General features: G+C 48.0%; 1 protein-coding gene across 2 annotated transcripts; it reads left to right on the forward strand.

Moving 5' to 3' along the window:
* The first annotated feature begins 3,874 nt into the window (after positions 1–3,874).
* On the forward strand, positions 3,875–27,383 carry CTTNBP2NL (CTTNBP2 N-terminal like). Of its 2 annotated transcripts, none has more exons than XM_064471874.1 (5): positions 3,875–3,979; positions 9,203–9,310; positions 19,840–20,070; positions 22,399–22,506; positions 23,302–27,383. In XM_064471874.1, exons 2-5 carry the CDS (start codon positions 9,212–9,214, stop codon positions 24,781–24,783), a joined length of 1,920 nt encoding a protein of 639 aa, XP_064327944.1. In that variant the 5' UTR covers positions 3,875–3,979; positions 9,203–9,211; the 3' UTR covers positions 24,784–27,383. The 2 variants fall into 2 exon arrangements, with proteins under 2 accessions (XP_064327944.1, XP_064327945.1); XM_064471875.1 differs by having other exon boundaries at positions 3,916–4,007.

A 27,383-nucleotide genomic window follows, 5' to 3' on the forward strand; every position in this document is an offset into this window, starting at 1 on the left:
TAAAGCCCTGCAAGTTTTATGAAGCCATTTTGCACGGCTCCAGAGTTTCAGGAGAGAAGACAAAAACACTCAGTTGAAAACAGAATACATTTTTATAGCGGCAAAATTTCTAGAATGAGACTATAGATCTTCTGCTAATACAGGGAGCCTTCAGAAACGCACGCCCACATGCCAGCACAAACTACACACGGCTATAGAGACGGATGTCACGCAATATTTAAAAAGAAAAAAATATATGACTCCCAGGGAGGCAGGGCTGGCTCTTTTCCCAGATGGGTTCTTGTTCCGACGGCGTCACAAACATGACAGATGTGCTTCTTTCTAATTGTTTGCATTTGTGGTTTATCTCTCTCGCCTGCGATACTTCAGGAGAGAAGTCGCCTCTCTCCTACCACTGTGTCCCCTTCTTTTGGGCGTTTGAGGCTTTTTCGGTTGTTGATGTTCTCCAGCGTGACGCCAGCCTGCACCGCGCTGGCTGGGGCGCCTGTACCCCGGCCCGTTTTCTCCTCTGGGCTCCCCACAGAGCTGAGACCTCCCGCTCCCACCCCTCGGCCCGCGGGACCCCCGCCCCAGCCAGCCCACAGCCCTCCCCGCTCGCTCCTATCTTTGACTCGTGCCACACGCTATGAAGGGATGCGACGAACCGGGCACACCTGCGCACACTTGTGCGTATCCTGACGTACGGGCAGGCGCGGTAGCCATTTGTACCTGCCCTCACCTTGCACTCTCTGCTGTTTCCTTACGTCCGAGATCCACGCCGCGAGCGCTCTCAGGCAGGTACATCGTGCTTCTGCCCAGACCTGACACACCTGGCCATCAGCCGCATGCTAAAAATAATAAACAAGAAGGTGGCCAAGCAGCCTGGAGAGAGACGCCTTCCAGGCCTGAAAAGCCTCCTCCCTCCTCCTGTGCAGCTGATTTATTTCCCCTCAAATGCAGACCAGCGGGCCACTGAAGATTTTTTTTCCACGTGGGCATGTGGGCTCTGCTAAGAAATATTTTTTTTTTCTCTCGTCTGTACTAATTTGCTGGGTTTCAAGGCTGCAGTTGTTTAGTTTGCCCTCCCTGGGACCACCTAGGACGTTCAGGACACTCAGTCCCTTCAGATGTTTGCTCTTCAGCTGCGCTGGGTCCATCGGATGTCCTCAGCGAGCCCCAGAACAGAGAGGCTTTTGGTGCCAGATGTTCCCTGATGTAACTCACGCATCTGTGACCTTTACGTGCTCGATTCATCGCCAGCCAGTCATCAGCCGCGCGCAAGGCTCCTTCCGCACAAAGGTCTCCTTTCTCCTGTGTTTCCAAGAGCGGGATCGGGCAGCGACAGGAATGTTTGCAGCAGCCCCAGAAAATAACCGACCCGCTCGCAGACGTTCTCGCGCCTTTAATTTCTGTCAGTCTGCAAATACGAACCCTTCCTTGCCGTTTTCCGATGCAAACGCGAATAACGGCGTAGGTGCATGTTGTATTTGGAAAAACGGCTCCCGACAAACCGAAGCCCCCGGCGTGCAGCGAGCGCTGCGGACACGCGGGGGAGCTGCAGCCACGCGAACGCGGGGAGCGGGCCCCGAGGGCACCCCCGGAGCCCCGAGGGCACCCCCGGAGCCCCGGCCAGCCGGCTGCGCCGTGGGCTGGGCTGCACACGCCGCCCCGACCCGCGCCCACGGGATCTGAACCACCCCCGTGTCAGAACGGGGGCTCATCCCCGCGCTGTGCGAGCGTGAGCCCCCGCTGGGTGCCCCCACTCACTATGGTTCTCTCCCCCACATTTTTTCCCCAAAGCCCTTTTTTTGGTTTTTTTTTTCAGGGGACGGCGTGCTGCCAGCTTACAGCCTAGATGTCCTTGGCAGTAGGTGGTGACTTATGTCAGCTTTTGCCTCGTCAGACCTCCATCATTCGCAGCACCCTGCTTGCCCCCTTCCTCTTTTCCCCGGCCGCAGACAGCGAGCGAGCCTCCTGCAGACAGCAGGTCATCCTCGGCCAGCAGCCGCCTCCTCCCCCAGGGCTGTCCTGGAGCATCCCCCTCCTCTTACACCCTCTCCAGCCCATCCTTGCTCTTCCAAGGGCTTCATCCAGCACCATCACCTCTCTAGCAGGGGTGGAAAACAGTGCATAGGAAGCAAAGCCTGTGGGCAGGAGCCTTGACATGAGCTGCTACCGTTTTTCATGTACGTGATGAAAGGACATCTGCCCTAAAACCATATTCCAAGGGTAAAAGAAGAGACAACAGGTGAAAAGCAGAGAGCCAGAAGAAGCACAGTGTAAGAGAAAGGTAATCACAATTACAGGTCTTACCGTACCGGCTGCTCGGCAGTGCCACAGGGCACCTACAGCCTGGCACAGCTCAGGAGAGGTAACCCGCAGGCTTTTTTTTTTCGACCCCCTGGGCTCTGAGATTGCTAGACCAGAGGCACTGCAAAAGTTCCAGTAGCTACGAAGGCTGGGAAATAACACTCAGACAATCCTGCCTAGACAAAACCTTCTTCTGACGATACCAGACAGGAGACTGCAATAGTCAGAGGTGCGGTTTATTGCTAGTGTTGTCATCGGGTAAATTCCTTTTACTATGTGACACTACTTTTTGCAGCAGGTTCAGAAATTTCTACTTGAGAAACTGCTGGTTTCGTAGCACCAGTCACCATCCAGCAGCGCAGGCCCCGTGCTGCGGCACCGTACGGACCCAGCGCTCCCCCGCACTCAGACCCCTCGCAGTGGGGAAGGACGTTAAACGCTGGTTTCAGCTCTTCAGAACCGAGCGCGTTAGCAACGCCGGGCACATCTCGTAGGAAGGCCGGAGACAGAATGATTCACCACGTTCTCCAGAGAAAGGGTTCGTTCTCGTTTCAGCTGCCACGCCGGCTTAGCAGACTGCTGGGTAAGCAGCTCCGACAGCAAAAAAACCTGCTGCCCTCAACAGTGTCAGCAGCCCCGCTCCTGCCGTGGGTGACATTCCTGCCAGCAACAGTCTCCCATGTGTCGTGGGCTCTTTCCTCAGCTGGCAGCAGGTGAATAAAAGTAAATAGAATCATGGAATCATTAAGGTTGGAAAAGACCTCTCGGATCACCAAGTCCAACCCCAACCCAACACCCCCAGGCCTCCTAAACCGTGTCCCCAAGGGTCACATCTACGCGGTGTTTGAACCCCCCCAGGGATGGTGACTCCCCCACCTCTCTGGGCAGCCTGTGCCAATACCGGACCACTGCGTTGGTGAAGACGTTTTCCCTAATCTCCAATCTAAACCTCCCCTGACGCAGCCTGGGGCAGTTTCCTCTCAGTCTATCACTTGTGACGAGACCAACGCTCCCCTCACTACAACCCTTCAGGTAACAACACACAGAGCTCCCCAGCACCCCGGGGCCGCGCCTGCTCCTGCCACCACCGGTCGCTCAGCGCTTGCGAAAGGTCCTCAGAGGAAAGCTGTGACAGAAAGTAACGCGCCCACAGCGAGGGCCTGCCCAGGTGAGTCACACCACGCAGTACGCGCTAGAGCACTCCTTCACAGATAAAACAGGAGCATTATAAAACACCCATGGGCAAACCGTCAGCCTGGAGGGCGAGGCCAGCTCAGGCCCGGCCGCCGTGAGGGGAGCGGGCCCGGGAGGGGGCGTGAGAGGAGCGGGCGGGGGCGGGGTGGGCGGCACCGGGCCCCGCCCAGGGCCGCGGCCGCACCCCCGCCCGCGGCGGAAGTGACGCGCCAATCACAGCCGCCCGCTCCCTCTGCCGCCGCCGCCGCGAACAAAAGGGATTTTCACCCCCCCGCCCCGCCCTCCTCGCCCCGGTTCCGCCGTCTGATTGGCTGCCTCTGCCGCCGCCGGCCGGCCCACGCCCTCGCCCCGCCTCCCCCGCGGCGGATTGGGCCACAGCGCCCCCGGCGGCGGTTGTGATTGGCGGCGGCGCCGTCCCTCAGCAGGCGGGCGCGAAGGGGCGGGGCGGCTGATGGGGAGCGGAGCGGCGCGGTAGTGGCGGCGGCGACGGGGCCAGGTCGGTGCGGGGGCGGCGTCGGCTCCTGGTACGGCGGCGGTGGGGTCCCGCTCTGGGCGGCTGGGCCTGGCGCTGTCCCCGTGGGTGGGCGCGGCAGGTGCGGGGTGGCGCGGCCCGCGGCCGGCGGGGGCTGAGGCTGAGGGGGGCGGTGGCGGGGCCGAGCCGAGCCCGGCTGCGGGCGGGGGCGGCCGGGCGGGACGGGACGGGACGGGGCGTTACCGGCGGGAGCCCGGTGGGGGGCGTTCCCGGCAGCTCGGCGTCGCTGACCGGGGCCGGGGCCGGGGCCGGGCCCGGCGGGCGGGTGGGCGCTGCCGCGGGGCGAGGAGGAGTGGACGGTGGGGCCGGCTGTGGCCGCCCCGGGCTGCGGCCGGTGCCGCCGTTCCCTTTGTCCGCCGCGGCTCTACCGGCGCGGGCAGCTCGGGGGTCCCCTCCCGGGGCGCTCGGTGCAGGTGCCCCCTCCGCCGGCCCCGGGGGGAGGGCGCGGGCAGCCGGTACCGGCCGGGCAGCGCCTCCGCCGCGGCTCCGTGAGTGCGCGGGGGCTGAAGGAGCCCCTTCACCCGGGGTGACCCGGCCGGTCGGTGCCCCCCTGGGCACGACGGTGCTCCCCGGGGTGGGCTGCGGGGGGGCGAGGGGGCGGCCCCGGGGGCCCCGGAGCCTGAGGACGGGGAGGATCGTCGTAGTGCCCTTCCCGGGAGCCCCCGTTGCCGCACGGTGGTTGTTCCAGGGCTCCAGCAACATTCTGAGCATGAGCTTCGTGTGTCTGCTTCATCCAAGGCAGAGCCTCAAGCAGTGACCGGGTGAGGGGGGTTTGGGGGGCAGGTGCCCCTTCCCCTCCGGGCCCTGCGGTGCGGAGCTGGCAGTGGGATGCACTGCTCGTTTTAGCCCGGATCCCTACAGCTCTGATGCAATGCCAGGTAGCGCTGTGGGTGCGTGATTACAAAGCGTATGTTAGCTATTTTTTATTATATAAACGTATCATGTAATTACCTTAACAACTCAAACATCACGCCACACATGCAGCAGCGTTTTCAAAAACTTGTCCATCAGGAGTTTTCAAACTACCCATTTAGGTTCTCATATGAATGCGATTACGTCCGTGCAAGCTCCTGGAAAATATCAGTTCCTCTTCAGGGACAGGAAAAATAAAATATGAAGCTGATTCAGGGCTATAGACATAGAGGCATTGTTGTAGCTGTAACCATGGCTTATGAAAGGAAATACCCTTCTTCAGAGAGAAAAATGAACAAGCAGCTACGTTCTTTGCAATATTTTTTAAAAAGTAGAAGAGTTTTGAGCCACGTGCTTGCAGATGTCTTGAAGCTTCCACTTGACAAAGTCCCCTGTCCGGGCCTCGGGCTGTGCGCTCCGGCCGCTCTTCGGTTGGCGCCCGCCGCGTGGTGACCCACACCTTGGCTGCGGTCGGTGGGTGAGGTTCCCTTGCGCTGGCAGTGCTGGTTAACTTGGTTCGTGCTTGTATGTATGTGAGCCCCAGCGAAATGTAACCCCTGATGATGGTTTCATAACCATCGTAGCGTGATTCAGTGCGCGGAGGAGCTGCCATGGTCTAGGAGCTTATCTCTGTTCCTGAAGTGGCACATGCCAAAGATAACTTACGCTGGTTTGTTAGCTTGCATGGTTGTGCGTACGCTTAAAATGGTAGTGATGTTTATTGCAGTTAAATACTAGGAAATAGCTTTCGAAAGAAGAGTTTTAGCTCTGTCAAGGGTAAGCGTGGGTCTGCTGAGGAGACTCTTGAATGGTCCACAGCACAGCTAAAAGGAAGTTACCTTCAGGCAAGCAATAAGTAATTATCTTTGTTTATGCTCTGAACTCTTGCTTGTTGTCCAAAAATGGTGGTCTATCTCAGACCGAGGGAAAATATTTATCCCATCAGACTAAATAACGAGGTTCTTGCGGTTTGCGATCTGTACGATTGGCCTGGTCAGGATTTTTCACTGAGCATAGAGGGGTAATGTGCCCTGGGTATGTCTAGATCTTGTTTCTAATGCTGTGAAACTTTATCCCTTGGTTAAAGGGTTTGAAATAATGGGTCAGGTCCCCCAGCTGGCGAGTACAGATCTGTGTGGCGGAATGGGACTGTTCGCAAGGGACAGCACTGGGTAATTGAATAGGGTTGGTGTGATCCTTTATTAAAAAGTGGGACGAGGGGAGGCAGAGGGACGTGTAACCGGAAAGCAGCCTTGGAAAGGTCAGCTCAGGAGCCTGTGACGCTGGAGGGCCAGGAAGGGATTCGGATTTGGGCAGGGGAGGAGGAGCTTAGATATGTGCTTATTAGCTCTTTGATCCAGAGGTGCTTCTTGTTAAATAACAACGTAAAAGGATTAGAGCTTCTTCCCATTTTTCAGCTCCCTGGTACCAAGTGCCCCAGAAGGGAGCTCTTGGGATTGTTACAGATTCAGCGTGAGAGGTACGTGCCAGGTGTGCTCTGATGCATTAAGAAGTTCCCTGTAAATCAGTGCAGACTACAAGTGCAATTCAGTGGGGTTTTTTAGGGCAGTGACTTTATTCGTAGCCTCTGCTCGCCGCCTGTCGCCTCAGCAGCATGGGATAACCTGTGCAAGCAGAGCAGTTACAGGCCGTCTACAGCAGCAGGCTGCACACAAGGAAGCTGAGGCTGTAGCACTTACACATCTTTAGTGTTACCTGTTGTATAAAGGATTGCTGTGCAAACTGGCTCCTGCTCTTTAGTTCGCTAAGTATTTTTACCTATATATTTTAGGAAAGGGTTTGTTTATGTTATTAAGCTGATTAAAGACTATAGCCATAGAGGCACGATAAGAATAGCAGGGGTTATTTCTGTAACACTGTGAAGTACAAGTCACAATGGGAGTATTTAGAATATAGAATAGGAACGATTGCAGCCCAGATTAATAGCTTTAAAATACCAAACTGCAGTTGGTAGCTGTCCTTGCTGCTCGGTAGCTGATGGAGAGATGCAGCTGCCTGTTCCCGTGTCATCTCTTTTTAAGAGAAAAGCACAGATGTCACATTCAAAGTCCATGTTCGGAATTTACTGTTCCAGGGTAACGGAAGATGCGCTTTTTTCTAAGACCTCAAAGAAAACTTCTCCTTTTTACTTCTGGCTTATAATGCCACCAAACTTGATGAGTGTCTGGCAAAAAAAAAAGTTGTTGCTATTTCACATCAGTGCTGATTCAGTCTTAGCACCTGGGAATTTAGTCTGAGTGAGGACTGAGATGGTTTTGAAATTAAGCTCTGCATCTCCTGAGCAGACGCTCAGATGTTCCAGATTTAAAACCTGCCCAGGGAAATGATGCAGCTCAGAATTAAGTACCAACGTAAGCGTGGTAAACGTTAAAGGCTAAAAACAGGCCACCTCTTTTCTCACCCTGTATGGCTACTTATTTATGTATTAACATAAATTCGCTGCTTCTATTGCACTCTCTCCCATTTTGAATAAGAGGAACAAGTTGTAAATCATACTCCTTCCGTGCGATCTCAGCTGGCCAGGCTCCCTGTGGCGACAGAGCTGTCGGCAGACGTAGCCGAGGCTGAGGGAGGTGGTCAGGTTCACGTACTGGACAACTCTGTAAAGGTCTGTGGCTGGTCTGAAAGTGTAGGTGTTGCCAAACACTGACCAACACTGCCCTGGCCTCCTGAAATGTGATTTGGGTCAATATAGTGCATTTCCTAAATTACACTTTTGTGTCAAGTCTTGATCGGTCTCTTTTTGACGTTAGGACAGACAGCATCGGGTTTACCAAACGCTCCACTCGTGTTTTCCTCTTGACCCGATGTTAATGGCTCTGCAGTAGGGAACATACATGCAATGCTGACAGATCCGTGGCGTCCAGTTAAACTGGTTTTGGAAGAGCCCTGGTACCCCAGGCAGCCGTGGTCACTTCCACTGACGTTCCCCCGGGCAGCCCATGCCAGTGGTAGGGCTGGCCCGGAGAGGCTGTAAGGGACGTTGCTGCTTTTGGGGATTTCATGTAAAAGGCTGCGCGAAGCAAGAACACGACTGCACGATGAGAAGCTTGCCTGCCGAGCAGAGGGGGCACAAAGCAGATTTCGGATTTCTCTCGCCGTATGAAGGCTACCCACTCCTCTCTGGAAGCAGAACTTTCTGTTCCCGGCAACTGGAAAACTGCTTTGGCATAAACAAGACAGAACTTGCATTTGTGCATGATTCTCCAAGGCACAGTTATGCAAATCAGTTGTAAAGTAGCAGTGACTTCAGAAAAATTAGAGTTTAGTGAATGTTTTAGCTGGATAGGTTTCTCCAGTAAAGGTTAAGTTAACCCTTTATCACTTGCCAATGAAGTGGAGTTTGGTATCTCCGAGTAGCTGCTTCATGCTGGAGCATTTTCTGATTGATACAGGGAGTGGCAAAAGATGGGTGTGACGTGGACTTGGAAAAGCGTATTTAATTGTTGCGCAAAGGACAAGACTATATCATCGATGGGTATATTTGCATGAGAGACAAGGATTTAGTCTATGAAATGATTGCCGTTGTTAACAAAATAGTGTCATAAAGACGTTTATTACCAGACAGTGTTGAAGATGCTGGGGAAAAAAACGCTTTTTGTATATCCAGTTCAGACGACGGATCTGTGTTCTTCTGTGGGCAGTAAAAATATATTTAATAAATGATGGTGGTACTGAAACAGTTCGGAAAAATAGTCATTAAAAGAGTGGTTTTTGTGGCATTGATTTTTGTGAAGTGGTTTGGGCCTGGTCCATTAGCAGTGCGTAACGGCATTCCTAGGAAACGTATCGCAGCGCTGAGACGGTAACTTTACCGTTAGGTTGGTGTAGGTGGCCCGGTTCGGACCGCATTCATCACAGCTCTTTGGTCTCGTTTCAGTGATGTTTGCAGCTGTGTGATCCAGATGTGTGACTTACGGCTTTTCAATATCCATGTTTTTCCCTCTGCCATTAGATTTGGCTACTTCTTGGTGAATATTACACTGTCACGTTAGCCCGTTCGCTCTGCCTACACCATCTGGGTGTGCGTATGTTCGTGACCCCTTGGGAAAAGGTGAAAAATGCATCTTCTACAACTGGTCGCAGAAGTTAAAGGGAAAATGTCTGCCTTGTGTATTCTCCCCTTTCTCCCCCCGGGCAATCTGCAGTCCAGAGGACTGGAAGCTGAAGTTAAATGGAGATTATATGTCATAGCTTGGAATACTGATTTTAACGTACAAAGAAATAGCTGGTAAACTGTGTTCCATTTTTCAGGTTTTCAGGATGAATCTGGAAAAACTCAGCAAACCAGAACTACTGACGCTGTTTAGCATTCTTGAGGGAGAATTAGAAGCAAGGGATCTTGTCATAGAAGCCTTAAAGGTATGTTGTAAGTACCATGATAAGAGACAAAAATGACACCAGTACTACCACAGGTTCTGCGGAGCACTTGCACCCAAGGTGAAGTTCAGAAGCAAAGATTTATTGCTGGTTCAGAATCACATCTTAATATCGGCAGTATTAGACAATAAATGCTGTATATCATTCCACATCTTGAAATTCTTTAATAAAAGCTGTCTGCAAGAAGCATTTCAATGTCGAAATACAGTTTTATGCATGTGTTTTCATCCTTTCTGATAAAAAAGAGTTTCTGCTATCGTGAGAAATGTAAAAGGTCTGTCAGACTTCCTTTGTTGGTTTTGTTCTCCTTTAGTGAGGAGGGCTTCTTAAAGCAGAAGCTCTTTTGCCAGGAAAGATCACAGATTAGTTTTTCAGCGAGAAGAACGTCACACTAAGCAAAACGCATCCGTGGCTGTGTTGTACTAAGCCAATATAAGCTGGCACTGCTGCCGAGAGCAGACTTGCGTGCTCAGATACTTCTGCTTCCCCTTTGCTGCCACAAGCATTAGTATAACCTTCCAGAGAAGCAGATAGCAGCTCAAAGCAACCCATCAAAAATGCTCCTTTCAACCCATGTCAGTGCTGCTGACGTCATGGATGCGTGAGCACTTGCGGTGGCGAGCAAGTGGAACCTCGTCTTGCGGGGATAGCTTGTGCTGCAGGGAAACTGGCCGGAGCGGTGCTGGCTCGGTGGTGCTGCTGCCCTCGGTCAGGCAGTGCGGGCTCTGGCACTCTGTGGCCCCTTTGCTCTGCTAATGCTGAGCCTAGAAAATATTTTTAAAATGTGTAGTCCGTGTGTGATGCTGCTGCTTTTGCAAGGATGCTTAGTTGACACTCAGCCTCGGTAAGCTGGGAAAAAAATAGCGGCATGAATGATGGAAAGGGTCAATTTTTGAAGAAACGAGTTGCGACGGGGTTGAATATTGAGGGCTTTTTCAGGCTGACCTGTCACTGCCGATGATGTTTAAACTTCCAGAGATTTCGAAAGAGGAATGGCAGCCCGCAGGCCTGAGAGCTGCGGGGACTTGGTTTTCCAGGGAGAGCTTCTGTATCTTCATTCCAAATGCAAACACCTTTTTTGAGGACAGAGGGAGATCCTCCTTCAAAACAGTCGGGACACTTCTGTGTGTGGTGTTAATTGGCTTTGCATTTAGACAGTGGTGGGTTTTTTGGTGTGGTTTTTGGGGTTGTTTTGTTGGGGGGTTTGGGGGGGGGGCAGGTTTTTTGTGGAATATTGTTACCCTCTCCGAACTATTGATCGAGGCGAAGGCTTGGCTCCTCTCTTGGAGCAGACTTGCATATTTCCCCTCTGTCCTGGGATCAGTTTTCTAATTCTGTGTGGCCAGAAAGCGTTACCAAAACAAGCATCGCTTTCGTATCGCAGTGTGAAATGTGTGTAATGGAGCACAGAGGGACCGATGGGAAGGAATGCAGCAGCTCCGTTCCAAAGGCTTCTTAATGTGTACCTTCCAATAACAGAAAGCAATTATCTCTTCTGTTGAAATTTAACCTGCAGTTCCCTCTTGCATGGGGAGATTAATATAGTTAGAATACCCTTTGACATAATTTGTCTGAGAAGAAATTAAATGAAACTGTAACCTATACTTGATAATTATGTAGTATGAAATACCAAGCTAATCGAAGGTTAGTGCTTTTTCTCCCTCTTCTGTAATATTTCATCTTAAGAGTGTGAGGAAAGCTGAAGGTAGTAGGAAAAGGGTAGTAAAAGCTTTGAATCGGAGCTGCCTTTGGCCACCCGCAGCCCTGCCTCCTGGGCACGGGACGATGAAGCCCCTCCAGAGCTGGCCCGCGGAGGGATGCTGCAGGTCTCCAGCCGCACTGGGACTCGCGTTCCGTAGCGCCGCAGCTCAAGCCCGGCTTCCTGCCGGCAGAAGGCTGCTCGATACGCGAACGATGAAAAAAAGTCATGTAACTACTTAGCCTGGTGGCTGGACAGAGTTTCAGAAGCAGAAAATCCCCGGTTTGCTCCGTCCACTTATTTGGAGTATATGGTAAGAGACATTCTGGCCTTACTGTGCTTTTCTTTTTGTTTACTGATAGTAACTATGGTAACAGCCTGACGGTGCTTCACCGGCTGAAATAGTTCTATTGTGTGTGACTGTAATTAAAGGAAAAGCCACCTTGATAACCTGTTTACTCATATTTTGATACATATAAAAACGCTTCCCTGAGCAAAAAGCCTTCTCGAGACTGAGTGAAAGGTTGAAACGCTGAGGGCACGTAGTCTGACTTGCACGCGTTGGATAAATGGAGCCATAACTTACACCGAGAGGGGTCGAAACCCCCGGGGCTGGTGGAAGTGTTGGTTGTTCCGTGCGCAGAGGAATCGTCCGACTGTGGGCTCGCAGCTGTCTCCGAGTTCCCCGAGCGTTGCGAGCAGCGTAACCTGCCTCTGCAATCGGAGAGCTTTGGAGGCGAGGGTTGTATATGAAGCACCCGCGTATGCTGGAAAGAGGCGGAGTGGAACCTGACCGTCGTTAGAGGGTGGCACGATCTTGAACAATGGCGCTGTTTTTCTCCAGCAGTTACGTTAGACACGTAGATGTCGGTGGTTAAAAATCAGGTTTTTCTGCCTATTTACTTCCCATATAGTAAGAAAAATGCATTTCCCCTCCTGTGCTAACTTGACTTCTAATTCAGGTCTAAACGCTTCTGAGCTCTCTAGATGTTTGAGGCAGATCCTTTGGTACATTATAGGAAAGAAAAAACACTTGCAGAGAAAGAGTACCTTGGTTTGTAATTTGGTTATGGTGCGGTCTGCAAAAATTGATATTCCTGCATGCCAAGAGGAAAGCATTTAGCATCTGGCATTTAGCAGAGAGAATCCATGCGTGCAGATGACAAAGCCTAAAATAGTTTTCTCCCCCATGATACCAGGCCGCTTGTTGGCTGGCACTGGCCCTGTTCTCACTGTGTCGGAGTCGAGCTTCTGAGCCCGGCTTTCCAGAGACTGCTTCATTTGCTCCTTTGCTTTCCTCCCTTTTCTTCACCTCTTCTCCCCAGATCTTCACCCGTTCTTCTGTGCCACTGCGTTCTGCCCGGGTACCCCTTCGCACCCTGCCTGGTGGCAGCATCCCTCCTCTGCACGCTGGGAGGACGGGTTTAACTCCCGAGGTCTATTTGCCTGGTGCTCAGATCCATGCTATAAAGAGCCGTTGCTGGGTCACCTCTGATCGGTGCCTCTCCTGTACTGTGACTTGCCCTTGCTGACTTCTCTCCTTCACCGTTCTTTCCTGTGGTTTACTTTTTTTCGGGTGTACTGTTTCCAGTCGAGTGGTGGGTGTTTAACTGGGACCATCGTCTCTCCCTGTGCGTTTGCAGCAGACCTGGTCGGGACTTTTGACGCCTGTTTCAAATTGCAGCCTTACTTCAGTTCAAACACAAGATACTAATACAAAGGATTAAGTGAACAAATCTACTGTATTCAAAATACTCTTTACCAGTGCTTCAGTTTGCTTCCTCTATTTGAAACCCTCCTTGAAAAAAAGCTTTGCTTTTTTTTTTTTGCCTAAAAGTAGCTTCCTGTCCACTACATAAATCTCAATGTTCTTCTCAGAACAGACCGTAAGTCTCACTTCTTATTGTGCTCCTTTTCCTGTAGTTATTGTATTTAAATCATCCAAAAAACCAGATGCTGTCAGCGTTGCATAACACCGAGGGCTACATTCTCAGTGGTCCTTACTGCCATGTAGAAAGGGCCGCGTGCGTGAACCGCAGGTTAGTCTTCTAAAATAGCACGCCACGACTGGAAACAATTCAATATTTAAATAGATACCTCTCGCTATGTTACAGCACTTTGCTCCCTGCCCCTGCTCTTCAAATGAGAATTCTCCATACATTAGAAATAAGTTCTGTTTACTTTTAGAAAACCAGACACCTTTCTGGGATATTATTTTATGTTAATATCGTCTTAGGCAATTTACACCGGAGTAGAAACTATATTTTGTGTTAAGGACTGGGAGCTGGTAGTCATTGCTTTGCTTCTGAATTCAGGTATTCACTCTATAAAGTGGTATTAATGCACTGCAAAACTAAATGTTCACTTGTCAATGGATTTAGAAATTAAGTTTACAGTGCAGTTTCAAAAACTAAAAGTCTACCTCTTGATTAAATAGGAGAAAAGTTCAGTAATATAAAACCTTACTGCAGATGCTAGTAAATCCTTCACAGATGGGGCAAGATGGTCTTTTTCATCGCTTATGAAGCAGCTTAGATCTAGCAGCATTCCCATGGGCACTGTTCCGCTGGAATGCAGGCTTTTCTTACAGCTTTTCTTGCAAGTTTGGGGAATTTTTTGTTTATTTCTTGCTTCAAGCAGCACTGCTTGCCAGTATCATTTGAAACACTGATTCTCTCAACCTTCTTGGTACCCAGATAGGTCCTGAATGAGGAAGAGAGGTGTGGGAATGGTTTCCCCACTGGAGTGGCTCCAGCTCTGAATCTCAGCCATCCAGCTGTCGTCAGACTCCCTGTTTTAATGGTGACCAAAGTGCAGTTCGTGAGCACGGTACAGTCCCAGGGCCATCGTCACAAGCGTGCTGGGAGCTGTGCGTGGCCAAGTTCCTACTGGGATCTGTGCTGTCGGTGCTACAGACCGAAGGTTCCCAGGGAAGGAAGTTGCAGTTTTGTGCTGCTGGATGTTTCCCAAGAAAATTTCTTACATTTTGCAAAGCTGATAACAGGTCTTATGTGGGCAAATCTGGGTAGCTCTCGTCTATCTGGTTTGTTCACTTGATATAATGATGGCAATTAAGACAGATACTGTATCTGAGCAATATAATTTCTGCTGTGTGGATCTCTGCTAGGCATTGCTTCAGAGCTGGAGCTGAAGTCAGGCTCAGAATCCCGCTCCAGCATTTTGACATTTATTTTTGTACAAAGCAAGTGGTCCCCACCCCCGTTTCCCTTCCCTCTGTCAGCGTCTGCTGTGACCTCAGCTTGTCTTTATTCCCAATATCTGTCTCTGGGGAGGGAAGCTAATAAGGAAGTTCAAGGCAGTAAGAAGCTATTTAAAGGTTATACCACTCTCTGCAACATGAAGGAGGAACTTCTGTTGCAAATGGCTACTGGAGACCGCATACACGGTAGCTAGAGTTAATTAACAGTGTGTTTGTGTTGTGCTGAGGGTTAAATCCTAAACTCTAAAATTACAGGCGAGAGTAATAATCTACTTTGTGTCCAAAAAAATACTTGAAACAAGTCTTGGAAATTCCCTGTTTGATGTTCCAGTAAAACAAGTTGTAAAGATTATTGAAGGCAGAGAGAAAATGCTGTCTCTTAAACAAGGTTTCAGTAAAAGGAAACCTTTTATATAAAAAAAAATTACATAAATAGATTAAAATAGATTATGGGAAACATTCATCCCAAAACAGTCTAGAAATCCCAAGAGGAGCCAGTAGCTTTTCCCTAGCAAAGTGAAGCCTTTGCTTTGCCTGCCTGCACAGGAACCATCTCTTCAGTTGTGTCAGATATTGCTTGTGCTCCATAAAATCAGAATTACCCCTGTCCAGACAGACTGGCCCTGGTCAGTTACCCTCACTCGAGGTAAAAGCCAGCCAGTTTAAAGTGGTGCCCTCTCTGCGTACGCCTAATTCTTCTGATCGCCAGGAGTTTTAAGAGTAGTTAACGTGCATAGCTGCTTCCTTGTTTTTTAAAGGCAGCCCAGGATTAAATGTTATCTTTTTTCCTGTTGGGGGGGGACAATTTAACAGTCTTTAGAATCGCCAGATAGTCCTTTTAGTAGCGTTTGGGATTTGAGTGTTATGGTAGGAAATGCGGAAGACCACATATTTGAGAAAATACAGATAGAGATATTAAATTAGAGGATCTTCTGGCTGCAGAAGATTGCATCTTCTTTCAAAGCGCAATTGATGTTGTATGCATGTCATCTCTGCTTCTCTAGAGTAAATTTTCCACTCCTAAGTTAACAATGCTTTTTGTAACCTTATTTCCTTATTATTGAAGCTGATTTCCTCTGGATTTATGTGTTTGAATAGGTTGATGCTGCAATTTGAGATCTGAGTTGATTTTTGGGCTCATTAATAGAATATTTCTCTTCCATCATCAAGTTGCTCCTGTCTTGAAAGTTGAACAAAACCTGTATTTAAGGCTGAATCCCAGTTCAGACAGGACAAAATGAAAAGTGTGGGAGATGTTTATACGTGACCTCTAGCGTTAGTAGAAGAAGTTGAGCTGAAGAGGTGCCGTGGTGGGGAACGTAAGCCAGGGGAGAAGTCACCCACGTATGCGACAGCGCAATGCATGTGCAAAATAATCTGCATAGACTATTGCACTGTGGCTTCATTGTAGAAGAGCTTTCCCGATTATTGTAGCAACAGAGGTGGCTGCTCAGTGGGTCCCGTGGCACACGGGGCGTCGCGGGCAGCACCCTGCGAATCGCGTTTGCATTTCCAAGTGCATGGTGGCCCAAATGCCAAAGCACCGGGTTTGTTTTTGTAAACTAGATGTGGTGGGTGGAGGATGACCTGGTTAAGACTTTTCCTAGTCTAGACAACTTTAATTAAATGTTTATGCTCTGCTGGCTGCTAAAGAAGAATAGCTGGACTTCAGAAAGCGGTGTATGTTACGATAGTCTCATCTGTTTGTCACGCTAGTTCAGGAGAATACTTAATTGCTCAAAGTAACAAGGAAGAACTTCTTGTTCTTTCCCAGACAGGAAATAAACCACCCCAGTAAATTCAGCAGAGTTCAGAGCCCAGAGCTGCAAGGAGCAGAGGAAAAACATGGCTTTTTTTTCACCTTTAGTACTCGCAAGAAATCGGAGGTTATAGGTAGTGGGTGTGACCTTAATTCCAGATCTTCAAGCTTTTTTTAGAAAGAACTTGCCCAGAAGTAAACTTTTCAAATCTCCCCCCGTTTGCTTGCGCTGTTAAAGCACTGGCGCCCTTCTGAAGGGTTTCTCCTGTGTTTCTGTGACCGGCACCAGGGTGGGTTGGGTTTAAGGGAAGAGCAGCTCATCTGTCAAAGCAGTTAGGCCAGCTGGATGAATATCCCAATTTGTATTTACAGACTTTTTAATGCTTGAGTCACGTAGAAATTCTGTACACACTTGTAGTGAGGTTTGGTTGAGTCATTTTTATAAGTTCTTCAAAATAACCAGATTCCCAGCTCCTCAAAAAAAAAAAAAAAAAAAAGCCTGTAGTTTTTCCTGTGATTCATTAAACCAGGGGCAGCTCATTATCCAGGGCCGCCCTCCCATTTCCAGGGCTGATCTTTTCCTTCCGCTCTTTTTTTTAATGTGAAGTTAGAACAATATCTTAAGCACTGATCAAAGGTGTCCACTGTTCCTGGTGGATATTAGTGATAAAGAGGGAGGGGTGTTTCTGAGTGTTAAAGGGTTAAAATACAACCCCAAACCAGTATCACAGGACAAATATCCGTGCTCATTGAGGAGATATGGAAAGAAAAGTATTTTGTTTGGGGGTTTTTTATACCTCTTGTCAAGCTAATGCATACACTTCTGCCTTTGAGAGCAGAGATTGGCTTCTATTTTTTTTTTTTTTGTGCTAATGACATGGTTGCATCTTAGAATATAGACAGGAACAGAAAATCTCGTCAGCTGTTTGACTAAAGCAAAGCTTTATTGTCTATCAGTCCTCCGAGCTATAAAGCTCAGTTACAGCCGTTTGCTCTCCTGTCCCAGCAGATCCGAGCCAGCTGGTGCGTGGGGTGGTGTCCAGAGCGTCACTGTCGCTCTCATGTGCTCGAGGGAAGTGTTTGCATTTTCAGTACGGTTTGCTGGGACATCAGAAAACAACCGCTCCAATAAATACCGGCTTCTAAGGTGTCTTTTCATTTCAGCCAGACTCAGCCTTTCCCATGTAGAAGCTGTCCTTAAGCGGTCCCGTAAGAAGTGGGTAACGGCCGCGGGGGGTTCGCCAGCCTTGCTAGCTGAAAGGGTCTCTGAAGGAGCGCGCAGTGAGGCTGGCGCGGTTCTGCTCTGTATTCAAAGCAGAGAGCTTGTTTTCCACCCTGCGACAGCTGAATGCCATTTCTCAGCATCAGCAGAGTCGGGGCTTTGTGGAGCTTGTGCTAAGAGCCCTTCACCACTCTGAAAAGCTACTCTGTTTAATCTGGAATGGCTTACTTTCAGTTCACGCTGGTGAGGATGCCCAGATGCGAGCAATGCCTACGTAGAAAGCCAAAGCGCGGCTGATAACATGCAGGCAGCGTTTGTTTGGAGCGGTCTCTCGAGGCAAAAACATGTCACGCGTGTGCTCTGTCAAGAGAAGTGCAGCTGGTGTCGTAGCTTTCCTCTGTAGGTCACTCAGTGCTTTGCTAGATAAACGTGCTAAAGTATGCTTTAACTTAAACTACTTTAAAGGTGATAGCTTGGTTGGAGGAACTGGGGCTCTTGCGTTTCAGAGAAAGGTGCCGCAGGTAACCGGTGCCGCGCAAAGCCCGCATCCTCCTCTGGCCTCGCTAAGAGCGTGCCTGTGCAGAGCGGCGCGTAATCGCGTGTGTGCTCTACAAGAGAACAGGTGAGCTATCTCGTAAGGACCGGTTACCGCGGCTATAATGAATCAAACTGAAACCTCAGGTGTGGAAGGTGTTCTCTCTAGGCAGGGTGCACCAGCTCTGCGTGGTGGGGTTGTGCTGTCGGTGACGCACCATGAAACACCGCCACGGGTTTTTCACAAATGCGCAGCATTTAGCCCGTAACCGTTTCGGTGGGAGTCAATGATTACGTTTCTTGGGGCCAAGATAGGTCAGCTCTGAGGGCTCTTCTTGAATCTAGGCCTGTTTTCCCTCTTATGTCTCTTGTTGCGTAGATATCTGTTTTCATACGGTTTCTTATCATGGTGGCAAACGTGTAGATAATAATTTAATATCTGTGTGTTTATGAAGTTCTCTTTTGCTTTTTAGAGCTTCACAGTAGTCATTCAGCAGGATAAGACTGTTGGTGTCCTGACAAACAGATTTCCAGCTGGAATGGCTGATTCTAACGGTTGTAAATGTACAGCCTAGTATGTGTGAGGTTTCCTTAATTCTTACGTGTCACCAAAAGAAAACTAATCATTCCTATCTTGGCTCTTGAGAAACTAAACTTTGTTTAGTCTGGATGAGAATATTAAGGATTTTATTAACAATTTACAGATTTATAGGCTATTGCGAGAATAAATTCTTTAATTGCTCAACATGAAATTCTTTGATGATGACATAATCTTGACAACCACACAACCGCTCTTCCACCGAAACAGCAGTAAATGATTAAATCTTTTGTTGAGCAAGAATTCATACTTACCTTCTTCCCTTTTGCACGGTTGTGGAATGTAAGTCGTGGACACAGAGAGCAGGTAGCTGTGGCATGAGGGTATTGGCAGACTGAATATATCGTGGAGATGCTGCGTTTTTAAGCAAGACTTTCCTTTGTCTCCAGTTTGTTTGGGGCCACTTGGGTGAAAGGCATTGTTCAACTGGAGGGACAGTCAGATATTAATTGAGCACGTGCTTCGTATAACCCCCCACAACTTTTCAGACTGCCTGTGAGTAGTATGGATGTGCTTATGTTCCAGCTGTGGAAATGCGAGAGTTTTTTGCAATTTTTTCCAAGACTCAAGTGTCTTACCTGGAGAGCAGGTGGCTTCTAGGGGCGGCTGTGAAGCGGGGGGACATCCAGCTGTGCGGGGCTGATTCAGCCTGCGAGAGCTAGGCTCACTCACGTATATTTGATCCTTCTAGATTTTATTGTCTTTATTAGTGAGGGACCATCAACTTTTGCCCATTTTAAATGTATTAATGAGGGATTTTATTAGCTGGGAGCCTAGCTGAAACCTTAAACGTTAAGAGTTTAAAAATCCCTCCTGGTGATAGAAGGATTATTGTCCTCAACATACACTTAACTTTTCATAGCCTTAACTTGATCGGAGTCTGCCATTAGGGGAATAGCGTGTGCACCTCGTATGTGAAAAGCATGGCGTTTGTCCCCTTGTTTTTGGTGATCTGATCGGATCAGAAATGGCAAGGTCCAGACGGGCTTTGGGGATCACACAGGTGGCACGGACTGCCCTGCTGTTCAGCAGGTAGATCACTTGTCCAGTTTGTCTTCTGAATTACTATCAGTTTCTTGTCTTCTGAATTACTATCAGTTTCTTGTCTTCTGAATTACTATCAGTTTCTTGTCTTCTGAATTACTATCAGTTTCTTGTCTTCTGAATTACTATCAGTTTCTTGTCTTCTGAATTACTATCAGTTTCTTGTCTGTTAACCAAGGGCCTTTTAAGATGACACGCTTGTGCTTTTTCCTGTGAGAATACTCTTATTAGGAGGCATGGTGGTGTTGGGTTGATGATTGGACTTGATGATCTTAGAGGTCTCTTCCAACCCTAATGATTCTACAATTCTGTGATAACAGGATATGATTCAGTCTGTGTTAAGATCTCTTTACCTCCAAGTAGAAAATTACTTTCTTCTTTAGCTAGTTTTCTATTTTAAGTATATTGAAATGCAAATTTGTTTTTGTGTTGCAGGCCCAGCATAGAGACACATTCATTGAAGAACGCTATGGGAAGTACAACATCAGTGATCCATTAATGGCTTTGCAGAGAGATTTTGAGACCCTAAAAGAGGGAAATCACGGTGAAAAGCAACCAGTATGCTCCAATCCGTTATCTATTTTGAAAGTGGTGATGAAACATTGCAAGAATATGCAGGAAAGAATGTTATCCCAACTAGCTGCTGCGGAAAGCAGGCACAGAAAGGTAAGTTTTGCTTCAAATAAGCTGTGCAGAAGTTAATAGTTGCATTTTGATAATACATTAACTTCAGCAAAACCACTTAAATGGCTTGAGTTTTGGTAACTGAAAGGGCTTTGCACCTGTGTGTAAACTTCTCACTCAGTAGAATGCAGCTGGTAAGCTTAGTAATGGTCGTTCCAAAAGTTGAAGTATATGCAAGGTGGTTTTTGTCAGGACATATAAAAAGAACTACCTCATTCACAGCTGGGAGGTATAGTGCTTACCAAAATGTAAGAAAGGATTTCTAGAAGATAGAATTCTCAGCAGACACGTCACTGTACCTCTTGTGACTTGTTCTCAGTGATTGTTGAAGAGCTGGTACCAGGCACTTGCGGGAGTGCACCTCCTTGTGCGTTCCTGAGAAAGTATGGCGTGCCCAAAACTGGTTTTCATGCTATTTGGCCTCTTTAATAAAGCACCTATTTTCTCCATACATAGCTTTGACATATATTGACACCAAGGAAGTGCCTGGTCAATGTGTCAAGCTGTGCTTCCCCAGAGGTTTGCTCCTCTGGCAAACCGTAGTTCACTAGAGGAGCACAAAGCTGCGCACGGGACTGAAAGCAAGAGTCCGCTGAACTCTGCTTCTTGGAGTCCTGCTGCAACATATTCCCTTTACCTAGTTAGCTTCTAAGAAGACATTTTTATATGTTTGTTTGTCCTGCAGTAAATGTAAACAAATCAAAATCATTAAAGTATTTGTCCCTCCTATGTAGTCAGGGCAGGGAATAATTGCCCAAGAACACGTCACTGGAATTGCAACTGGGAGAGCGCTCCGGAGCATCCCTGCAGTCACCTGCATTGCAGCGCTGTATCTTAACCCCTTCACATACTTATTTTCCACCTGCAAAAGTAGCTGGGATTTTTGCTTTTACTCGGGTCAGTGGCAGACTGGGGGGCTGTGCCGTTGCACTGGTGTCCAGAAGCTGTCTTTTACAACGTCAGATCTCGGGGTGTGACTGGTGCCTGGGCCTGAGCCAATGCCATCCTGTGTTTTTTCACATGTCACTCTTACTTTGGTTAAAGCTTACTAAATCATGTACAAAGATCTCAAATACCAGTAGTTGAGTTCTGTTTCTAACCAACAGGTTCAAAGTTAAACCCTGTGTTTCGATGCTCATCAGCACATGGGTTAAACCTTATTTTCCCGTAATCTGTTTTGATGGGGTTAAGATAGAGCACGTTCCTTTCAGCCTGTGAATAATCTGAAGCATTTCTGTTACAGAAGCCGTACTATGATGTAAGCAACCAGCCAGCTTGACTTTTATATCACATGTGGACGCTATGCTTAGGGTATCTTCAGTTTTCAGTTTGTCCCCTAAGTCACTGGGAGTGACAGCCAGGCTCTGCGTTTCACTTTCCAGCCAAGTATCTAGCGAAATCATGCTGTTACAATCGGCTATTTTTGACCCTCCTCATTCAATCCTTCCTGCCTCCTTCTGTAGAAAGGTTCCTTATGTACTTAAAGATATTTAAGCATTGTTTGGAAGCTTAAATTTCAAGAAGACTGAGGAGCTGCTAAATTCACGGTGAGCATGTGTTGGAAGAGCCTAGAGTTTTGGTGATGAGATACAGCAGAGTCTCTTGGGAAGTTTGTGTTCTGGCATTTCTGTTGAGTTAATAGAATTTCAATTATTCCTGTAATTCAGCGTTAAAGCTGAAGGAGCTCCTTAACTGGGTCCTTATGGCAGGCAGTTTCATTTCAAGAGCTCATCTTGTTCTTAAGTGGAAGAACAAATTAATGTTCTTTAAAATAAACTTTGCACTGCAGTCCTCAAATCCCCTGTAAGAAACTGGGGGAGAAGCCTCCATGCGAATTACTGCTGAAACCCTAGCGAGGATCGTTCGTGCCCTGCGTCTCCCGGGTGCGCCTTCTCTGGGGCAGTGCCTCCGCTCCTGCCGGGCTCTGTAGTGCTGCTCCTGCCAGGAGATTCTGATGCGGGCACCGTGCAACCAAGGACGGATAATGTGAACTTCTCAAGGCTATTCTGCAGTCTGGGGGGAAAGCGTGCAATTTAGCCATTTAATAATAAAATGAAGTTACACACAAGGTGGGGTTTTCCTAACTTCTTTTGCAAATTGCCTCAACTATACCAAATAATAACGTAGTATTGTAACTTGTCTAGAAGCTGCTTTTATGTGATTTTGAGTTGGATTCTGCTGCCGGAGGCTGCACTGGCTGCTCTCCTGTGTCGTTCGGCTTTGGACTGTGTGCGAAGGCGCTGATCTCCCTGTGTTACGCCAGCTTGTAAGTCTGCCTGGGCATCAAGGTGACCGATGTTTGTTTGGCAGGTGATACTGGACCTGGAGGAAGAGAGGCAGCGGCACGCCCAGGACACGGCGGAGGGGGATGATGTCACCTACATGCTGGAGAAGGAGCGGGAGCGGCTCACCCAGCAGGTATGCTTCCCTAGCTGGTAATTACCCAGCCCACGGAAACCCTGGGTTCCTGGGTGGTGAACTGATGTCTAATTGCACATTTGTGTTGAAAGAGTAGTAGGGACCTCCCTCCTCTGTAAGGTGCTCCTAGCTTGTATCATTTTGATACGAAAAACAACCGTAACTTTTTGGGGTGTTTCGGTAGCTGAGCAGTGCTAAAAGCTATTAATGGGCAATCAAATGCCTTGAAATCTTACTTCAGCCCAAAATCTGAGAAGTTCTCAAGAACAGGGCTGTACTTACAGATGATAGGGCTTTCTAGTACTCAGATTCAGAATAAGTAATGAAAGATCTCCTGGGGGGCTTATTCAGAGATGATAATAAATACTTCAGCTACTGTTTTCTGTTACTCAAGTGCTGTAGACTTTATTAAACATACATCACACAACAGCATTTTAAAATCCAAGTGCCTTTAAAAGGCAAACTGACAAAGTAGTGAATGAGGTGGGATGCTCCAGAACGCCGGTTTGGTCAGTGCACGGCAGGCTGGGCGTATATCTCACTAAAGGTCAATTGAATTTCCGACATGATAAAACTACCAGTAAGTAATAATTCTTAATACATGCAACCTGAGTCATACAAGACTGCCCTGCAGATACCTGGGGCAGGAACCCCTTTCTTAGCCATTGCCATCTTTTACCGTGTAATTTCTCCAGGATATGTAGTAACCCCCGTTCCTTTTTAGGGCATTATACTTCATTTACCTTCAGGAGATTTTGTGGTTCCCTTACAGTCTTTTTTGTTCTTGTCTTCCAGTTGGAGTTTGAAAAATCCCAAGTGAAAAAGTTTGAGAAAGAACAGAAGAAGCTGTCAAGCCAGTTGGAGGAGGAGAGGGCACGCCACAAGCAACTGTCTTCCATGCTTGTAGTGGAGTGCAAGAAAGCCACGGCCAAAGCAGCTGAAGAGGGGCAGAAGACAGCAGAATTGAGCTTGAAATTGGAAAAAGAGAAGAGTAAGGTGAGTAAACTGGAAGAGGAGCTGGCGTCCAAGAGGAAGCGGGGTTTACAGATGGAAGCACAAGTAGAAAAGCAGCTCTCAGAGTTTGACATTGAAAGAGAACAGCTGAAAGCCAAGCTGAACAGAGAAGAAAACCGTACTAAAGCACTCAAAGAAGAGGTGGAATGCCTGAAGAAAGCCCTAAAAGAGCTAGAGGCTTCTTGCCAGGAGCACAGTCCTCCCGAGCCTTTGCAGCCAAGCCCCTCGGTGACGTCCAGAGGTGTTGCAACTGACAGTCCCACAGCGAAGTCTGTGTCTTGCCAGACAGAGTGTCTGCAGGCAGACCGAGCAAATCCTGCCAGCACAAGCAAAGCTGTCCACACCATGTTTCCCAGCCCTACTACACCTACTCATTCCTATGCAAAATCCAATGGTCATTGTGATACAGACATGCAGACAGGTGGTGAGCTACTGCAGACAAATGCGGCAGAGAGCCAAGCTCAAAAGGAGAAATCTGCTGGTGCAGCCTCGGAGAACACTGTTGAGAATGGAAGTTCTCCTGTAAGAACAGAGTCACCGGTGCATCTGATGTCCCAGCTCTCTTCTAGTGGGGCCTCCCTGTCTCCCAGTGGCACAGCTGCCTCCTCTCTAACACCTTCTCCCTGCTCCTCACCAGTTCTGACTAAGCGCTTAGTGGGAGCATCAGCAAGCAGCCCTGGTTACCAGTCGTCCTACCAGGTGGGGATCAATCAACGATTCCACGCAGCTCGGCACAAGTTTCAGTCTCAAGCTGAACAGGACCATCAGTCAAGTGGTTTGCAGAGCCCACCGTCACGGGATTTGTCTCCTACTCTAGCAGATAACTCTGCCGCCAAGCAGTTGGCCCGCAACACAGTCACTCAGGTCCTTTCCAGATTTACCAGCCAGCAGGGACCTATTAAGCCTGTCTCCCCTAACAGCTCACCTTTTGGCACGGACTATCGAAATCTGGCAAATGCCGTGAGCCCCAAAAGTGAATCTGGTCACTCTCCAAGCCCTGTCAAGGTTTCCAGTCCGCTAAGCCCGCTGTCTCCTGGAATTAAGTCACCAACCATTCCTAGAGCAGAGAGAGGGAACCCTCCGCCCATTCCTCCAAAGAAGCCCGGCCTCGCTCAGTCACCTGCTGCTCCTACTCCACTAACCAAAACCTCTTCCCAGGCACCCTTGCTGGGTGCCCCCATGGACGTGGCGAGTAGCTGCTCTAACAATACTGTAGTGTCAAACGGCAAAGACGTTGAGATACTCCTGCCCACTAGCAGCTAGTCTCCAGAAAATGTGAATGTGACATTCCACGGCTTAGCGTCCTACAGCTAAGACACTGTTTTTCCACTCCATGTTATTTATTTCCATAGTAGCAGATTCTGTCTGTATAAAGCATTTAGTATATTTTTTCCTTTTTTAATAGGTAGGAAAATATTTTTGTTTATGAAGAAACCTTAACTACAGCTATACAGTAGCCTCAAAATGTCTCATGGTAGCAGTCAAATCATTAGAGAGAACAAGAACCCCAGTCACGTGGTGGGACCTAACTCTCAAACTCTAATGGGACTGAAATGCTACTTTTAAATTATGCAGAAATAACTTTTGCAGACTTTTTACTCCAGATGAACATTTTATAAAAAGTGCCTGAACTAAGCCTGCAATATGAATGTGATTCTCCGAAAAAGGTGAGGAGGGGGACCATCTAGCTGCAGAAACAAATTCTTCTGTGAGTCCTGAATGTTGAAACCAACACTGGTTTTAATTCTTGCCGTTTGCTAGAGTAAGTTAGCAAATGTGAGGTGACCACCAGACTGACGCAGCCAGCCACGCTCTCTCCTGTAGGGCATAGCCCCTAGCTGGTGGAGGAAGCACACTTAAGTGTCTTCGGGCAAAATTTAGCTGTAATACAACCCAGATTACTTTTCTCTCAGTATCTATTGTCCGTGTCGTTCTTTTTGCTTTCCTGTAACACATTCTGCAGAGATGCCTGTGTGCTTTAAATGGCTGAACTCTGGTTTCTGGTGCGTCACCTTGAATTTTCAAGCTCTTCAAGCATTCTACTGTTGTGTGTAGAACTTCTGAGAAAAGGATCTTGCTATTACTTGACAAAGATCTCGCTATTACTTGAAAAAAATCACCAGTCCATATGATACAGGTTTTTTACAACAGTAACATGGGATCTTCTGCCATAAACAAAAGCAATAATTCTGTCCCTCGTGTCGATCAGTTGTGTCCGCCTGACCTGGATTCTACCCCCTAGTTAGCTGTGGGATCTTGCTGGCTTTCCTTGGCTGCAAATATGGAACCAAACCGTTACTGTTGTATAATTGAATATGTATATATGTGTGAGTAGTTTCACACACATACATACTAAATACGCAATGTATTAGGAAAACCTTTATCTAGTTCTGCCTAATATGAAGAAAATGTGGGAATTCGTTGAGATTTAAAAAAAAACACTTAGCAATTGCCCACATTTGAGGCAAATCATGTGTGTGAAAAATTATTGGGGCCCAAGAGGGGAGCAGGACCTGATTCCTGTGCAGAAGCACTTGCTGCAAGAAGTGCAGTCGTCAGTGCAGACGTGCTGCGGGCGCTGCCCGTCGCTCAGCAGCGCAGCACGGTCGGTTTTCTGAGTCACGGCGGCGAGAAATACAAGCCAAACGCACCACAGACCAGTGGCAGGGGCTGAGAGCAGAGCCCGAGTTCATTATCTCAGGTGGTGTATGTGAACTGATCCTAAATTTAGAAACTGGCCTTGCTGCTCGGTGTCAGCCCGTGTTCAGCATTTCCCTCTGCAGCAGTGTCACGCAGAGCACAGCGTCCCGCTGCCAGAGGCACGTTCTCCGTCGTCGGTTTTCGATATTTAATTAGATAAAATACATCCACCTTTACTGTAGGGACGGTCCCGGCGGCAGCTGGGGGGATGCACTGCTGCTCATGGCCCGGTAGGTTCCTTCTGGCTTTGAGCCGGGTGGCGTAGGACGTCGGAGCTCCTGCGCTGCTTTGAAGTGGCTGTTGTCCGAGGTGACCCTGCCGTCCTCTCCCGCACAGCCCTGCCAGGTATTTAGACTAGAACAAGAGGTTTTTACAGCCCTTTTATAGCCTTTTAAGTTGTGGTATTATGTGCTATTGTTCCTCATGCAGTGGGACCGGCTGTGTACTGACAGCAGGGAGACGAGGCAGCCTGGAGATGAGCGGGCAGCGACTCTTGTGGAAGCACATTTATTACTTTTTTAAACTTTTAAGTATCCACAGCAGATTTTTTTCCTCTTGATGAGAGTAATTGTAAAAACTGGTGGGCAGATGGATTTTGGCCCGCGTATCACTTCCGATTCAAAAGTGAGGCTTTTGTATACACTGCTTTAATGTGTTTCTTTGCTTTTACATTAACCTAAATGGTATTATCCCATCTTTATCAATAGCTCTATAGAGAGAGATATACTATGATGAAGTCTATTAGGAAATGCACTGAGTACTGTTTCTTCTAAAATATAATATGGGAAGGGGGTATGCAGAAGAATGTATTTTTGCTAGTAGCCTATCTTCTGAGAGAAACTAAGCACAAGATATCAAAATGGATCCAACTAATTCAGTAAGACATTTAGAGTTAGTATTTAACTGTTGATGTAGATTCTGTGTGGAAGCAACTAAATATTTCTTCTATAACTCACATCTGTTATAAGCAGACGTTGTTGCAGAGTTTGTCACTGGCTAATGGAGTATAATGAAGTGCAAAATGTATACACTAGTATTAACTCATTAACACTTGTAAATTTGTAAAGCCAAATGTACCAAGCTGAAGTCTTTAATCATTTTTATAGCTGATGGCATTAAACATGTTAAACATTCATATTATCAATAAAGGATTTTATTTTTAA

This window comes from Phalacrocorax carbo, chromosome 23 (assembly GCF_963921805.1).
Source record: "Phalacrocorax carbo chromosome 23, bPhaCar2.1, whole genome shotgun sequence".
Taxonomy (NCBI): Eukaryota; Metazoa; Chordata; class Aves; order Suliformes; family Phalacrocoracidae; genus Phalacrocorax; species Phalacrocorax carbo.

Coding starts and splice junctions, on each gene's coding strand:
- CTTNBP2NL (XM_064471874.1), top strand. CDS start 9,212: ATGAATCTGGAAAAACTCAGCAAACCAGAACTACTGACGCTGTTTAGC. Junction 20,071..22,398: donor CGGAAAGCAGGCACAGAAAG/GTAAGTTTTGCT, acceptor TTTGTTTGGCAG/GTGATACTGGACCTGGAGGA. Junction 22,507..23,301: donor GGGAGCGGCTCACCCAGCAG/GTATGCTTCCCT, acceptor CTTGTCTTCCAG/TTGGAGTTTGAAAAATCCCA.